The sequence below is a fragment of the Myotis davidii genome, unplaced genomic scaffold, assembly GCF_000327345.1.
Source record: "Myotis davidii unplaced genomic scaffold, ASM32734v1 scaffold346, whole genome shotgun sequence".
Taxonomy (NCBI): domain Eukaryota; kingdom Metazoa; phylum Chordata; class Mammalia; order Chiroptera; family Vespertilionidae; genus Myotis; species Myotis davidii.
In genome coordinates this window covers 867,811-885,628 of record NW_006297386.1, presented here as the reverse complement: position 1 = coordinate 885,628, position 17,818 = coordinate 867,811, and the positions used below count along the sequence as shown (strand labels likewise).

Here is a 17,818-nt window from a genome sequence, read left to right as displayed (position 1 = left end):
CAGGAAGATAATTTGAGGCTATTTTTAGTTAGACCTCACTATATACATATATTCATTTTAGTCTTTAGTTTGTTTGCCATCCGAATCAGCACATGAAAGGATTCATTGCTTCTATTCTATGTTTGTTTGCTTCAATGATGCTTGCTTATTTGTTTCTATGGGAAACTTTAATTAAATTTCTTGTACCATACTTCCATTCTCATCTTCTTATTTTAAGGTGAAATAAAACTACAGTGGACTGAAATGATAGCTAAAGAGGAATTCACTACCGGTTTCTTCTTAGATCCTTCCTCTTTATCCTTTATCCCCCAGTGCTGGGGGTGGGGGAGAGGGGTAGCCCACATTTTTATTCAGCAGTTTTATTGATCTTTTGAAATTATAATCTTAATTCATGAAGTTATTTTGTCTTCTTATTATATATCTTTGTGTTGAAAAATCTGTGCTGAAATCTCAACAAATTGTTGGTCATTTGTATTTCTTAAATATGCCATCATTTATATCCTAATGGCATATGGAAGCATTGACTAAACTAAGAATTATGTCCACAAGGAAGAAAACAAATTTCTGACATAAATGTTGAGTGACTCATTATTACGACCAAATGACTTGTTTTCTTACCTGATTTCCTCCAACACAGTGTTGCTAAATGTGAACAGTAGGGTATCAATTTGAGATGCTTCTCATGCAAACCCCTTAAGTTCCTGCCCAAAATCTGCTTATTAAATATCTTGGCGAGCTACTGGGGTCTGCTGACCTGAAGATAATCATATTTATTATCTGAATGTCTCATATATTATGAATATAATAAGATTATAACTGAAACCAATTTCTTAAACTGAAATAATTAACTCAGACTTGTAGACAGATACATTATAAAATTTTATTTTCATTACCACCTAAAAGGAAAATGAAGACAGATGCTTTTCTATTAGCAACAGAAGTCTCCATAAGAGCCCATTAGTTTTTCCTTCCAGGAACAAATATTACAAGAGGTTGTCTTAAGCATAGGAAATTGGGAGAAAGAATATTTTTTTTTTTATGGAGAAAACTTAGAGAACTTCTCTAAGATTTAATAAGAGTCTAATTTGATTTTCAAAAAAGATGTGAAGGGAGTATACCATGAATTCTAAGTTTACTCATGATGTTAATAAGTTCCCCTTTCATAAAAAGAGTCTAAGTTGATAAAGATTAATTGAAGGAAGAGTTTGCAACACTAACAGCATGTAGCAAATTGGCAAAGATTTTCATGTCATTAAAAGTAAGTGATCACCCTAGCTGGTTTGGCTCAGTGGATAGAGCATCAGCCTGTGGACTGAAGGGTCCCAGGTTCGATTCTGGTCAAGGGCACATGCCTGGGTTGCGGCTCAATCCCCAGTGAGGGGCGTGCAGGAGGCAGCCAATCAATGATTCTCTCTCATCATTGATGTTTGTAGCCCTCTCTCCCTCTCCCTTCCTCTCTAAAATCAATACAAATATATTTTTTTAAAAAAGTAAGTGATCATACGTAGGAAAAGTTACTCAAAATACAGATGGCAGTTTAGCTGTAATTAATAGTGGAGTTCCAGACTGCCTGGGTTGGGATTCTACCTCTGCCAGTTCTTATCTATGAAACTTAGGGCAAGTTACTTAACTTTTTGTGCACTAATTTCAAATCTTCAAAGTCATTACCTTTATCATGTAATTTTTAGAGCTGTGAGTTGCCTTCTGGAAAATCAAGAAGTGATATTGCAGACTTTTAATATTTACACAAATCTCCTCTGTATGCAAAATTGTTCACAGAGAAGCTCGCCTCATTCCTTTAAACAGGTTAGCAAAAAGGAGATGCTCTCGTACTCTGAGAGGCAAGGAGATCTCAAGTTCCCTGCTCTCTATTGGGAAAACTGGAAGCTGGAGAGCCAGGAACCCGTTTCAAAGTTGAGACCTGGTGTTGGAGCTATGGGAGTTGTAAGGGCTGAAGCCTTTGAGGGAAATGCTAAGAAACCTGAGGTTTCTCTATTTGAGTGGTGCATATCTTAGCCACCAGTCCCTCTCTGTTCTCATGCTTCTCCTCTCTGGAGAATTGATCCTTCTCTTATTTAATCCTGCTCGGAGGAGACGTATGGCTGGGAAATGTGATGAGAATGGATGCAACTTGGTTCAGGGCAGCCATTTTCAAAGTTTGTGTGGAACAGAATTACATGGCTGGGTGCAGGTGTTTCTGAGCCCTGCATTTTTAGAAACAACTGTTCATTTTGAGAAGCGGTCTCTTTCACTCTTGTCATAACCTAAGGCCATAGGGATACATCCACAAGAGCAGTTTTCAACCCCTGTGCCACAAGAGTTTTTGAATCATGCAATACCTGACTATTTTTCAGGGGCACTGACCTCTTTTTCCCTTAGATTGTCAAAGGAAAAAATAACAATAGCCAACACAACAATAGCTGTGCAGTGTGAATCAAAATTACACCTTTTTTTGTCACATCAACAAAAAATATATTTATTGGTGTGCCACCAAATTTTAGTAATTAATTTATCTGTGCCATGAGATGGGAAAGGTTGAAAATTGCTGATCCACAGGGTTCCCTCAGTTTCCTCTTTTACTCTCTGATCCCTTTCAGTCCCTACATCTTTCACTAGACTGCACGCTGCTTGAGGGCAGCAGCCCAGATCCATTCATCTTTGTAGCCTCAGGGTCTAGACCAGTGATGGTGAATCTTTTGAGCTCAGCGTGTCAGCATTTTGAAAAACCCTAACTTAACTCTGGTGCCGTGTCACATGTAGAAATTTTTTGATATTTGCAACCATAGTAAAACAAAGACATATTTTTGATATTTATGTTATATATTTAAATGCCATTTAACAAAGAAAAATCAAACAAAAAATGAGTTCGCGTGTCACCTCTGACACGCGTGTCATAGGTTCGCCATCACTGCTCTAGACAATACCAGCTACCCCATACATGTTCAGTTAATATTTGTTGAGTAAAAGAGGCAAAATTAATGTTTCCCAGTGCCTTCATATTCCCTTTCTCAACCACACCATTGATATATATTTTTTGTTCTTTAAAATATTGCATTGTAACTGATTTAGAGTGCATTTGCAATGGAAATAATGCCACTGTAACTATTTTTAAGTGATTGTATAAGCTTCTGTGGGGTAGAATAGGAATTTCATCACTTTATAGCATTATTTCTCTGGAAAATGCATTCTAAGTTCAAAAAGATGGTTTACTAGTGTTTTGAAGTTTGATCTATTTATAACGATGGAAACATTGCTTAATTTATGATATCTTTGACTAGTTGCAGGAACTGGAATTTATTGAGTTTTAAAATATATTTATGAAATGTTTAATTTGTATGAAACAATCTGTGGTTATTAAGAGCATCCACTCACCCTTTATGCTTACACTCTGGAGGGCTGTGATCATAGTATATCAAAAAGAGAACATTTTGTTAGACATTGTCAAACCCAATATGGATTTTATGCACTCGCAAAGAAACACACTCCTTGTTTTATTTTTGTGAGGGCAGGGGCACTTGAAGAGATTTCTGTAATAAGTGAAGACTATTATGGGAATAAACACATTGCATTTTTTTCATGTCCCAATATCAAATCACTTTATAAGTACAGTTGATTTTCCTTAAGGTTACTCTCGCTCTGCCCTTCCAGATCATTCTTGCTGCAAGTATCCTAGTTTCACATATTCATTGTTGTGACAGCCTCGTTCAAATCTTACTTCCATGCTACACCTAACCTTCCCCAAGTACTGTGCACTGTCCAATTACACCATTTTCCTTCTCAGACAACTTCATCACTCAATTACCAAATGATAGAATTAGAAAAATCTGCCTTTCATTCATTGGCATCTAAATCTGGCCTGATATTTCCTTTTCAACCTTATTTTCTACAAATAGAAAGCAGAAACTTTCCATGCCTGAGTGACTAGTCTACCCATAGAATCCTACATTCATTTTTCTCATGCAGACATCCCGACCCACTCTGACTTCATGCTTCTTCGTGCTTTTCCGCTCTGTCCCTCACATGCTCTGCGCCTGTTTGTCCACCTCCCCAGGGTCTCCAATCCCCATGTCCAATTTCCTTTCTTTCCTATCTGGCAGACCCCTCCTGTTTTCACTTCTTTGCCTTTTCATGTGTAATTTTATGACAGTCATTCTCTTTTGTATTTCTAATCTCAACATTGTCTACATCACTCTCTTAACAAAGGACTCATGACTAATTTATAGAGTAAATAAAAGCCAACATCTAAGAACTCCAACTTCTCACCTGCATCTCCATGTTCTTCCTTCTCTCTATTATCATGGGAAAGGCATCCCCCATGGTGAAAAGTATCCACCCTTTACTTTCTTCTCTTGGACCTTGATCTATTGAGCATCCCATGGGCTTTATTGCATTTTAGCTGCCCCACACCAGTGGGATGCCCCTTTAACATTTAGGCTTGCTCACTTGCTCACCAGCTCTTTAGAGCCTATCTTCCCTTTAGGTACTGACATATCTCTATCTTCCATTTTATAGCCAGTTTTCACCAAATAGTTGTCTCTGTTGTCTCCATTGTCATGTCTTCCTGTCACTGCTTTGTTTATTGCAGTGTGACTTCCAGCCTCAATACTTCACTGACACTGCGCTCTCCAATGTTACCAGTGACCTCTAGATACTAAACTAATAGATATTTTCAGAATTTATTAATTTCTTAAATTCACTGGTCACTGTGATGACTCATCCCACCTGGACAAAAGCATTCCCATGGCCCATTTGATCATACACTCAGAGTTTTCAATTGTCCCTTTTCATTTTTCTTTGTGAGTTTCTCTTTCCCCTGTCCCTTAAAGGTTGGTATTGATTATGGCTCTGCCCTCAGCACAATATCTTTTTTCTTTATACATGTCCATGGTAGTGTGTTTTTGAAATGGTCATATCTGTGTCATTCATACCCAAAGGTGTATTTCCAGTCCAGATGTCGCTTCTGATATTCATCTTGAATCGCCCCATGAATGTCACATATCTACTAAAAGATGAATATCTCAACATCCACACCAAATCTTATTCCTTCCCCTGTGATTCCCTAACTTAGAAGCAGCCTGACTCCTTTTTACACTCATATCGATAATGTCACTACCTCCAGAGGGTTCTCGTTGCCTTGAGTCATTCATTAAAGCTCTTGATTTTGGCTCATGTTCCTCCCATGATGCATTCCCTCCAGCCTCTCAAGATACATCCTTTTCTTTTTTGTTGTTGTTGTTGGGTTTTATTGTTTGTTTTTATTAAGATACTAGTGGCCTGGTGCACGAATTCTTCCACATTGAAAGGAAATTAATTAGAAGAAATATCTTAATATCCCTATTCACCCTTTCTCTATAACAGAAGTGTCAACCAAATTCACAATTGACAATGACAGATTGAAACACATGCAAGCAATTGGTGCCAGCGAGAGCTTTATATGTATCATGCATGCACGAGTCAATGTTTATTTTTAAATTGTCAGTGCACATCATATGTACCGGACAGTTAGACATATGGACAGTCACTTAGCCTTTTATATATAGAGATAATTGACATATAACATTATAGTTTCCAATGTGCAACATTCAGTGTTTGTGTATATTGAGAAATGATTAGCGCAGTAAGTCTAGTTGCTATTCATCACCATACATACACATTTTTTATGATAAAAACTTTTAAGATTTATTCTCTTACCATTTCAAATATGCAATACAGCATTATTACCTATTATCACTATTCTGTACTCAGACCTATCCTCTTCTACCTGAAGTACAAATTACTTCAGTTGAACTTTGTCCTCAAAGGCCATTCTCTCTCTACCTCCACTCTTTTAGGATTTTCTCTTTTCCCCAAAATATTCATTCATTGCCGGAAGCCGGTCCATCCTTGCTGTTTCAAGGGACCTGGCATATATGGCACACTGTTCTTAATATGTTTGCTCACCTTCTTGACACTATGTGTTTTAACCAAGGTCACCTCTCTAAGAAAGGTTGTTTCCCCAGGTAGGGATTTTTTCCCTAAAGTTAGGGATGGAACCTAGAGACAGAACATGGCAAAAGATGCTGGACAGAACCTGGCTACAGAACTTGGTTGGAGAACCTAGACAGAACCTGGCTGCAGAAGCCGGCTACAGAACCTGGCGACTGAACCTGGCCGGAGAACCTAGCGAGAGAACATGGCTACAGAACCTGGCTGGAGAACCTGGATAATGTGGCTGGAGAACCTAGCAAGAGAACATGGACACAGAACTTGGCTGGAGATTGTAGCTAGAGATCCTGGCAAGGCTGCTGATCAACTGAACGCTGTGTCCGTGTCATTCCTTCTTTGCCGACTCCGTCCACACCTTTGGGGACCCCTGGACCTGCTGGGGTCCAGGATTCATTATACTAATTCTCTGCTTACTCTTTTCATATATGTACCAAATTTTAGAAACATGTGTAATGTTGCTTCCTTTTACCAGTATTGTTACTTCTCCTTGGCAGTTTCACTATTTTCTGAATAGTACTTATTCTAGAATCGTTTCTTAAATAAAATTTTTATTCATGACTTCAATATTGCAGCAACTGTTCTCAATATTTTTAATTATTTTTATTGATTAAGTTATTACATATGTGTCCTTATCCCCCTCAATATTTTTGTTAATTTTAAGTTTAATATTAGAACATAAAATTGTGCTAGAAGGTTAAAATGTTTTAGGGTGGCTTCTAAAAAATTCAGTTATTTGTTTTAAGGAAATATCTTGGACACTATAATTTTTCTTTTTACTTTTCTTTAAGGTGAAGAACTGGAGAGAGGAAAATTACTTATCTTTGGAGGTTGGGAGTATAGTTCTTATAACTTCATTAATTTCTAATATCACTTAGTGTCTTTAAAAAGTACCAGATCCTCAGCAAGGCACTGGGAGTAAACTGGTGAATGAAAATTAGCTTTACCTTTGTCCTCCTTCCACTCTCAGCCTCAGAGAGGAAGACAAACCTTCATCCAATGACCAAACACCAGAAGTTGAATTGAAAACTGTCACAAGTTCTATGACAGAGAGGTTCTACGAATACATCGGAGAACTGGTCCGAGATGCAAGGTCTCTCTGAAGTTACAGCTCCCATGGTTTTTCATTTGTTTTGTTGTTGATGCTCTCAGTGTATGGGGCACAGAATGCCCCGACAGAATTCACATGGAGACAGATTGGCTGCTGCTGCGGCAGGCCCGAGATCTCCCAGATCAGCAGTAGTAGATGCAAATAAGTAGCATAGATAAGTGCCCCCTGATCACAAGGTAGGAAAGTTCTAGTGATAAATGACACCATGTGGGTAAAACCAATGCCACTGAAGGCTCACAAGACCATTGTGTTAGAATGCACATTTTAATGATGTTTGTTTTATGGATATTTTAATCACAATAGTAGGTAATTACATATGGAGAATAATTTAAATCAAGTTGTGCATGAAAAGCAGTCGTGTTTACAATGTGTATCTTATAAACATTGAGAAAGGTGACAGAACTGAAATGTTGTCTTAGAGGAATTATTGCTAATGTGATCCTAGTTTCACTTAAACAGTGATCTCTAGAGACACTCTAGAGACACAATTTAAACACTTTCATTACTTTCTACCAATAGTCTTATGTAAATTATTCTTTTTTTAGGTTTTTTTTTTCTGTGAAAAGAACCTAAACTCTGAGAGAGCAGCACTCATTCAAAAAGATGTTCAGACAATTAAGAGTTCTTTACAAAGGCAGTATACTGCCATCTGTTGTTCACTGAAATTGGTTTTAGACTAAGCAAAAATAAACCTCATTCAACAGTATTTATTACCTAAACTCCTCATAGCTCTGCCATCTCTTCTTTCTAAACAGAGATAACCAGTTTGGATGTCAATGCAGCTGTTATCTTCTCGGGGATGTGGGTGTTTACTAAAGTACACAATTTAATAACTATGTCTTATTTCTTAAATAATAAGACAGTATTCTGTGATCATAATTATTTTTTAAGCTATTGGGTGAAATTGCTAGTGTCTGGAAGGTATTTAGGACACAACAGAGGGACAGTTTTAATCATTTTTAAGATAGACTATAGGGAGATACAGAAGGACACAAGGCCATGTACAACACCCCATTTGGCGATATGGAATGTTCTTTGAACATCAAAAGAGAGTGAAGTGAAGAAGTCTGGTAACTGCTGGAGTTTGTTGTGTCTCACATCTCAAATGGGGCCAGCAGCGCTGTTGGTGGAAAGCGGTTTGATGAAGGGCCCGATATGTTTTCCTCCTACTGTACATACATATTATCTTAAGGAGAAAATCCAAATGTAAACTCATATTCTCTGCCAGAAAATTAAAATAAGCAAACATCTGCTTCCTTAAGGATGGCATCTAGCCAAGGTTCAGCCTACAATGAGTTACTGCAAAATTTTCACATGATTTCATTTTTTAAAAATTTCCCAACCAACTTCAAGTCTAAAATTATAAATGGGTCCTATGAAAGTATAAACACATATGCCATTTTGCTGGCTCTGGGGTCAGAACCAGTAATACACCAAAGATCATGTATTGAATCCTGCTCTTCTTCTAAATCCATTAAAGACCAAGATAGGACTCTTCCTAATGTCACAGACAGCCTCCCAGAGAAAGATTTGGAGGGTGCGGGGTGGTGGCAAACTACTTTAGACAAGTATGGGGAGACAGCTCCCCCAAACCCAGCAGGCATCTTTTCCCAGCATTGAGGACCAAAGTTGGGTGAGAAAAGTCCCAGTGATTCTCTCCCTTTATGTGTCATCCCTTACACTGTTTATTCCTCTCTTACGTATCCCAATTCCCTTTTCACCCTGAGAATGTTCTTCCCATGTTGTTTGCCTCCCAGGGTGCTTCCCAGGATGACTAAAAAGACAGAAAAAAACAAAGACCAAAAATCACTTCCAACAATGGAGTTAAGATGCATGCTTTTAGATTTCCTTTCGCATACTGTGTTATAAATCATACCAGTGCAATCAACCATATCAACTAAAAGCAGGACTTTTGTACAATTACTACATTTAATCTCAGAAGTATTAGCGAGTATAATCTTTATGCCTTTGTTTACCTAGAATAAGAAGTGAAAGTATTTGGGATTTTGTTTTTGTTGTTTTATTTTGTGGTTGTTGGTAGTGAAATCGTATCTCTATGCTGCCTTCATTTATAAACTACTGGCTCAGTGTAAGTAAGAGACAAACATGCAAGCACAGTATGCATCTCTTTGTACACACAGTTTTTTCAATGCAATAATAATGATAATAATAATAATGGTGACTATAATTATTTATCAAACATATACTACGGGCCAAGCACTCTTCTGAGTTCTACGTGTGCCTGATCTCATTTAATCGTCAATAATACTACACAGCAGGTATTATGATTATTAGCCCCCTTTTAGAGAAACAAGAATATAGATGAATTTTCTAAAATCCCTAATTTCAAATGTGAAATATGAACACAGGAAGATCCTGTGCTCTGAGAAGTCCATGTACTACCTCATAAAATAAAAATTTGATATTGATGAGTGAATAAAAATTTCACTCTGATATCCTAGTTCTTTATCACTTGGCTCTCCAGCTTCTCACCTATACAACCTTCTAAATTATGTACATGATGAAAATATGCACTTGTGTCTTTTTGCATCCCAAGTGCTAATTCGTATACCAGTCAAGACCAGTAGTTGGTCTGTTACTGTAAGAAATTTTTAAAGCAGAGAGTTAAAAAATGACATATATTTTCTGTACCTCTAGAGAGATAGTTTATATGTAAATCTGCCGGCTTTCACGCAGTTTTTGATGGAGAACCAAGACTTTCTCTTTGACTATGTGTCCACTATATTGAATTTTCAGTTGTCTTTCTTACATCCACCACACCTACATTTCATTGTCTACAACTGTCAGTGAGAGGGGTGTTGTTTATCGTGGAAATGACTTGGGCACTTGGAAGCATTCTGAGTTGAAAATCTTTCAGATACGTTATCATTTTCTTTTTGAATTTTACAGTTGCATCTCCCCTCCTTAATTTAACAGAAATCAATGTTAAAGCCAAGAAAATCAGTTATTTTTGGTTTGATATATAAAACTGCATTTTCCTCCACTGTTTATCCGACTTAAATTCCAGATTTTCTATTTAAAGGTGGCAATCCAAATTTGGTTATTATTTAAACAGTGTCTGGGGAAATTATACTTGCATTTTCTTAAATGTTAAATATAAATATTTCTATTATAAGGAGAGCCTACGAAGTAGAATATTTTTTATTGCTTGGTTACTTTTTTCTTTAAATGAAAAGATTTGTTTGATCTGCTCCATAAAAAGACTCAACTGTGGTTTTATGCTTAGTATAGTTCATTACTGCACTCAAAGATGATTTCAGGCTGTTAGCTTAAGACTTCCCTTTAAAGTAACTTTCGTATAAACTTTACCTTGAGTATTTGTTATCACTTTTTAAGATTTCATAAGTTAAATGAAATATTTCTGAGTATTACTTGATATACTTAGAAATTTAGTGGTACTATTGAAAGTTGAATAGGTGTGGGACTACCCTCTGTGAGAGTCATTCCATTGTATATGACTCTATACATCATGTGAGAAAACTCTGCCATCCACCAAAGCTCCTCTCCCCTAAAATCCCCGCATGGTGACCCCCTAGACATGCCTGCATCTTTGTTATTTGCCTGCTGTTTACTGAAATAGTGTCCAGTCTGTCTTCCAGGCTTTCAGCATTTTATGTGTGGTTAGTCTTGGCGATTCCTTGGCAGATGGATCTGATTGTTGGTTTAAGATTTCATGCTTCTTTGAAACCTCTGGCTATTTGAGTCAAAAAGTGGTGATAATGTCTTATGTGCGATACAACTTTTTACTGTTATACCAATAAGCCAATAAAGCAAAGACCTGACTTACTAATAGCGGGAAGAGTTTCAATGGTAAAAGTATTCACTTTGGTTTCTTAGCCAATTCCAATATGGTTAAATACTTCTTACTGGCTTGAATAATGCTTTTTATTCTTTTTCACTTAAAGAATTTTGCTCTCACAAAGGCTTTAGCACAAGTGTTATTGAAATATGTAATGTGCTTATTTCCTAAATTTTTATGTTAACACTGAATGACTTATGAGGATAGTTCTGTTTCTACTTTAGCTTGAAATTTTTAATGTTTTTGAGTATATAAGAAATACATCTATTTCTTTAAAAAATATATAAAATTAAAGATTTATGAAAACACTGTTCTCTCACCAATAATTTATTTTAAAAATTATAATTCTAACTATCAGTGAAAATGCTCTACTTTTTTCAGATTTGTAAGTTTTAAATATTGAGAACATTTTGAGAAAATCTCTCTAAATATTAATTATTAGAGCATAAACTCTTAATTTCAATGTCAGAAAGTCTACAAATGTATGTCCTGGAAACAAAGTTTGACTTAAATTTTCAATTTTTTAGAGAAGGTGTGCAACTTGTTAGTTCAACTTTATTAGAATGACATGGGTAGGAATAAATATTACTCTTTCAGAAGATCATACTGAGTTTTTCAGAAACATAATAATTAGAGATACATTTGAAAATTTATGTTTCTACAAGAGAATGTTAACCTAGTTCACTGGCATTTCTTGTGGACATTTTGGAAGTTAACAATATAGATACATAAGTGAAATGTACATAATTATACATCGTAAAGCTGTTTCTATTACACTAAATTTTTATACTGGTTTATAATATATATTTAGGCCTACACACAGATAAAAACATGGCCCAATCCTATATAATGAAAGGCTAATATGCAACTTGAACAGCAGAATGACCAGTCGCTATGATGTGCACTGACCACCAGGGAGCAGACGCTCAACGCAGGAGCTGCCCCCTGGTGGTCAGTGTGCTCCCACAGGGGAAGCGCTGCTCAGCCAGAAGCTGGGCTCACGGCTGGTGCGCACAGCAGCAGTGGCAGGAGCCTCTCCTGCCTCTGCAGCAGCACTAAAGATGTCCGACTGGGGAGAGGGCCTAAGCCGTCAGTCAGACATCTCCTGAGGGTTCCCAGACTGCGAGAGGTGCAGGCTGGGCTGAGGGACCTTCCCCCCACCCCCACCCCCGCGTGCATGAATTTCATGCACCCGGCCTCTAGTGATTAAATAAGACATTAAATACAAGTATGTATACATAAGAACTTAAGATGAAAAGGCTTGGTATTTACTCCAGTGTACTAACTAGCTCAGCACTTAAGCTGAAGCATGAGAGTGTTTGCAGCCCAGCATTTCTAAGTTCCAGCTATCTGATTCTGATTTTGCCAAGTTATTTTTTACTAATAAAAATGAAGGTAATGCCTGGCTGGTGTGGCTCAGTAGTTGAGCATCAACCCATGCACCAGGAGGTCATGGTTCAATTCCTGGTCAGGGCACATCCTTTTTTTCTTCCTATGGACCCTCTCCACCCCCCCTCCTCCCCCCCACCCCACCCCCACACACACACATGGGCCTTCACCACACTAATGTCTCTCAGTCTGATAGGCAGTTTGGCAAAACATAATAAATGTGTTGCAGAATTCCAGAACTAAAATGTCTATTCTTACCAACCACCAGAAGAGGGACAATTTGTGAATTTGAACACAAATTGAGTTCCTTTTTGTGCTTATCTCTAATAGTTGTTGAATAGGTACCACAAACTAGGCTAAAATATTATATTTTAATAAAACTAAAGTTTTGTCTTTTCAGAAAGAAATTACTAAAATTAAAATCGTATAGTATATTAACAATGTTATTTCCAAAATGAAATTTCTAGATAATATACATTGAAATGTCGAGCTCTTCATAAGGAATAAGGAATATGAAGTTTTCTCAGGTCCTCTGAAATGTTGTGCCTTTTAAAAATTAATGTTTATGTGTTTAATCTCTTTAAATATATCCACCCCCCCTTCCCAAATTTTAGCATTATAAAAAGTGTGCCATGAACACAAACATGGCGGAAGCCGTGGCAAATTTTGGCAAAGTTTGAAACAGAAACGGGTTTTGAACGTTACTCTCCCGTAGCCCCAAAGAGTCAGTTCAGTCCATTTGGCAAACAAGCCCAATTCCATGCTCTGTGCCTTCGGGTGCAGACCTCTGCTTCTCTGACTGTTCCTTTGTCCGGTGTCTCAGTCTTCAGGAACCAGCATCACTGTGGACATTGCCGTGATGGGCGAGGCTCACGGCCTCATTACCGACCTCCTGGCAGACCCTTCTCTGCCCCCCAATGTGTGCACATCCTTGAGGGCCGTGAGCAACCTGCTCAGCACCCAGCTCACCTTCCAGGCCATTCACAAGCCCCGAGTGAATCCCGCCGTTTCCTTCAGTGAAAACTATACCTGTTCTGATTCTGAAGAAAGCTCCGAAAAAGACAAGCTGGCCATTCCCAAGGTAGGTGGGAATGACACAGCCCTGGAAAGCCTACATGTTTTCTCTTTTCCTCTAGGTCTCTCTCCTGTCACTCCGAACCCGTATGCTAATTTAAGTCAGTGTCTCAGTGAGATGTCTTGATCATGGTGACCAGAGTAATGAAAGTCTAACGTGAAGACTTCTGTCCTTACACTTGATTGCTTTCTGTAAATTAAAATTTTACCATTTTACGTTACCTTTTTTTATTCAGACTTTCTATATGCCAGGCCCTGTTGGGTGGGATAAGGTCATGGCAGAACAACAAGTCCCTGGTCCCATTCTAGTGTGGCTTCTGTGTAAAATCCATTGCCGCTGAAACACACAGTTTCTTCGCTCTTTGCATTCTTGGTATGGTATCCTTCAGTGTACCCTGAGGGCTTTCCCAAACCCAGTAAGATTTGAACTCAGAACAGTTTTAGTTGATTTTGGATTATTTAAAGTAAAAAATGGTCTTCGTGTTTTGTATAATTTTTTTTCTTTTTACACGTAAGATATACTAAGAATTTTATAGAAGTAAGCTATAGGGAATAAGTTCTAAACTTGGTTTAGACCTCACATTAGTTGAGAACAAGTCGTCTTAAAGACTAAAAATAATAAGTCAGAACTGAAGTGGTCCCTGGTACGTCCTGCACCGTTATCTGTTTGGGAAACCAGCAGCCATTCTCTTGAACTGGTGATCAATCAGTAACATGCAAGCTCTTGCTGTTGTGTCTCTTGGCTCAGGAATGTGTTCTTTATACAACTTTGTCAATTAGCTGTTACATAGTTTCCTTCCAACATCTACTTCTCTGAGAAAGGTATGGCTCAGCATGACATGGAGCACAATGAGATTAACTGATTCCTTTGGCTCTCAAAATAGATATCAAGTCAGTGACAGATTTATAGGCAACAATCCTGGTGTTTACAGTGTATGACCTTTTGTCTTGCTATTGAATTACCTTCTGAGATGCAAATTAAGATCTTTAAGAGGCATGGAGAACTACTTAGAATCAGAGGTATATATTTCACTTCTCAGAAATTTCTCAATCCTGAGGAGAGCAGACTGCATCTTTATAAACTGTGCTTCCATGATTGGTCTATTGACCAATGGTTTGAGCTCCTACCTATTGTAACAGTTGCTGCAGTTGTAGCAGAATACCTCCACTTTCACTTTTAAGGTGAAGGCCCTCTTTACCATACTGGTGTTCATCCTAGTGAGCTCAGAATCTTGCCTCAGTGCTGATGATGCCACATACCCCACTTAGGATATGAAAGAAGAAATAATAAAGAGAAAGTTGCAGCCCTAGCCGGTTTGGCTCAGTGGATAGAGCATCAGCCTGCAGACTGAGGGGTCCCAGGTTCAATTCCGGTCAAGGGCATGTACCTTGGTTGCAGGCACATCTCTGGTTGGGGGGGATGTGTAGGAGGCAGTTGATCGATGTTTCTCTCTCATCAATGTTTCTGGCTCTCTGTCCCTCTCCCTTCCTCTCTGTAAAAAATCAATAAAATATACTTTTTTTAAAAAAAAGAATGTTGCAGGTCAACCAGCAAGTCTCCTATTAGGAGGAATTGATACTGATGACATTACCCATAGGCCTGAGGTCTAAGCGACATTAACCACAAAGAGGTGGTGCATTTTATGTTACACTCTTACTCTTCTTATTTACATATATTTTTTATTGATTTTAGAGAGGAAGTAAGAGGGGGAGAGAAAGAGAAATATCAATGATGAAAGAGAATCATTGATTGGCTACCTCCTGCACGCTCCCCACTGGGGATCGAGCCTGCAACCCAGATATTTGCCCTTAACCGGAATTGAACCTGGGACCATTCAGTTTGCAGGCCGAGGGTCTATCCACTGAGCCAAACCTGTTAGGGCCACTCTTTTACTCTTATGTCCTGTCATTTGTACGTCAAGAAATTAAAAGTAAATTAATAAACACATTGGTGTAGAGACTGTGTGCAAGATGATATCAATTAATTCATGCCCCAAACAAGTGACTTTTGAAGGAAATCTTTTGCTCATAATAACTAAAATGACATGTGTGTTTAGTTATATAGATTCTGTTGAACTAATAAAACTATAAAATTACCTCAAAAGTAGTTGACTGTCATTCCAATAATCCTATATTTGTGTAATCACTGAAGTGAATATTCCAAAATGTTATTTTATAATATTCATTTGGTCTGACCACAGACTTTTATTGCATATCTGAGTACCCACATTTTAGACAGGTGATAGTCAACCAATATAGTTTAATGAATTTGCTTCCAAGTAAAAGCCATTTTCTCCCATTATATGACATTGAGGTTGGTGATAGAAAATATGCTTGGCAATAAAATCGGCTCTCCTTCTTCCTAGCGCCTGAGAAAGAGCTTGCCCCCCGGTTTGTTGAGACGAGTTTCGTCGACTTGGACAACCACCACCTCAGCCACAGGTCTCCCCACTTTGGAGCCGGCCCCAGTACGGCGGGATCGCAGCGCCAGCGTCAAACTGCATGAAGCACCTTTACCAAGGTTAGCAATGCTCCTATTCCTTTCACATCTCTTAGAGAAGTTACTTGCCAAACAGGAATTGTAAATTACAGGGGCAGGGAGGCCCAACCAATTAGAGTTGGTTGGAAGCCAGCTTTGGAAATGAAAAAAAGGGTAGGCATGGTTTAAATGCAGAGCAGCACAGGGATTAGCGTCAGATAATTAGGCTTACACTGTGTTTTGAGCAATGCATGCAGATTAAGTTTTGGTTTGGAACATCTCCAAAATATAGATCCCATTAATTACATCTCTATGTAACATTCTCTATTCTACCGATAGATTACTAATTCCAGATTTATTTACAGTGATAACCTAGACAAACCAAGGCTATCCTGCAGAAAGCATTCCCTAAATGAAGCTCAGTCTGATACCTTTCATCTAACAAATAGCGTGAGTGCGTTTGGCAGCAGGTTCATCATTCGCATGTTTACAAGGAGATTTTGATCATCACCCTTTTTTTCCCAGGTGTCACCAGGAAAAAAAAATTGTAGGCTAAATCCCTGTAGCTGACCTTTTCCTTCCCAAGGACATATTGCAAAAAACATTATTTTTGAATGATTTTGCAAGCATTTAATTTTTTAATTTAGATATACCAAGAATGATAAATAATAAAGAACACAATTCATGTAAGTCCCTCTGCATCTTAACTAGTTAATTTGCCAAGTTGTTAGGAAGCCTATGAGGAACATGTTCTATAAGTAGAAAGAGGTGTTTGATTCCTGTTAATTGGATAAGTAGGAAAGTTATCTTTGCGCTTTTGTTAACCCATATGCTTGATGAGTGACTTCTAAATCCACAAAGCAGAGATTGAGCTTAGTTGTCCTACTTTGTCATTTGGACAAGGTGATCCTATCACTGAACCTGGACCACGACTCAGATGGCAAGTTGAATATGGAAATGATGGTTGGGTTTTGGCAAGTTCTGCCCCAATGGTTGATGAACAGCTTATTTATTTTTCTTTATGCTCTGTCTTTATAGTGCTGGTAGTTCTGACTCTTGGAATAACCCTGCGATGATGACCCTCACCAAAAGCAGATCCTTCAGTTCGTCCTATGCCGTTTCTGCAGCTAACTATGTAAAGGCTAAAAAGCCAAGTCGCCCAGGTAAGTGACTTGCTGGGAGAAGAGTTCCTATTCACTGAGCATGCAGTCACCAAGAGAACTAAGCCTTAAGTATTTAAATAAGGTTCAGAGGCTGCTCTGCACATGGGTATATTTGTTTTGACTCTTCTAAAAAGAAAAAAAATGTCAATAACCAACTAATTACCTAAATTTCCACTTTATATTAAATAAGGTTCAGAGGCTGCTCTGCACATGGGTGTATTTGGTTTGACTCTTCTAAAAAGAAAAAATGTCAATAACCAACTAATCACCTAAATTTCCACTTTATACAATGAAACAGATGCTTTCAAGGTTGCTGTACCAGATATTTTACCTTGAGCATATTGGATGAATAGGAAATCACTCTCACCAATAATTTGGATAATAATGAGGATAATTTCCGGAAGCATCATCTTATAATATATCAGAGCTAATGTACTTATGAAATTTCAATTTTATTCTTAGTGGCTATTAAATGAATCTTACTTTTCAGAAGCATGATATTTATAGGAGCTTGAAGAAATGCTTTATGTACTATACATATTATAATTTTTCAAAGAAATTCTTACTTATGTCCCTCACCACCCCCTTCTCACTGGGCTGTTACAACATTCAAACTTTGCCTGTCTTGATAGCCCCGAACTCCAATTTTTGTGTCATCAGCCTCATGACATTGCTAATAGCTCTGCTGGCTTGTTTTCCTAATTGCTGCATCCTGCTGCCTGGGTTTTCAGCCTTTTTGCTCTATGCTAATTATTAGTAAATAATGCTCTGAAAGGAAGAACCGTTCATGGGATTTTAGT

General features: G+C 37.9%; 1 protein-coding gene across 1 annotated transcript in view; it reads left to right on the top strand.

Annotated features, from left to right (window-relative positions):
* Nucleotides 1-17,818, top strand: part of PDE3A (phosphodiesterase 3A) — a 258,068-nt gene that overhangs the window by 195,012 nt on the left and 45,238 nt on the right. The window contains exons 3-5 of the mRNA XM_006773163.2: nucleotides 13,126-13,383; nucleotides 15,743-15,897; nucleotides 16,894-17,018. Of these exons, the coding sequence (XP_006773226.2) occupies nucleotides 13,126-13,383; nucleotides 15,743-15,897; nucleotides 16,894-17,018 (538 nt within the window). The remainder of the gene's footprint in view (nucleotides 1-13,125; nucleotides 13,384-15,742; nucleotides 15,898-16,893; nucleotides 17,019-17,818) is intronic.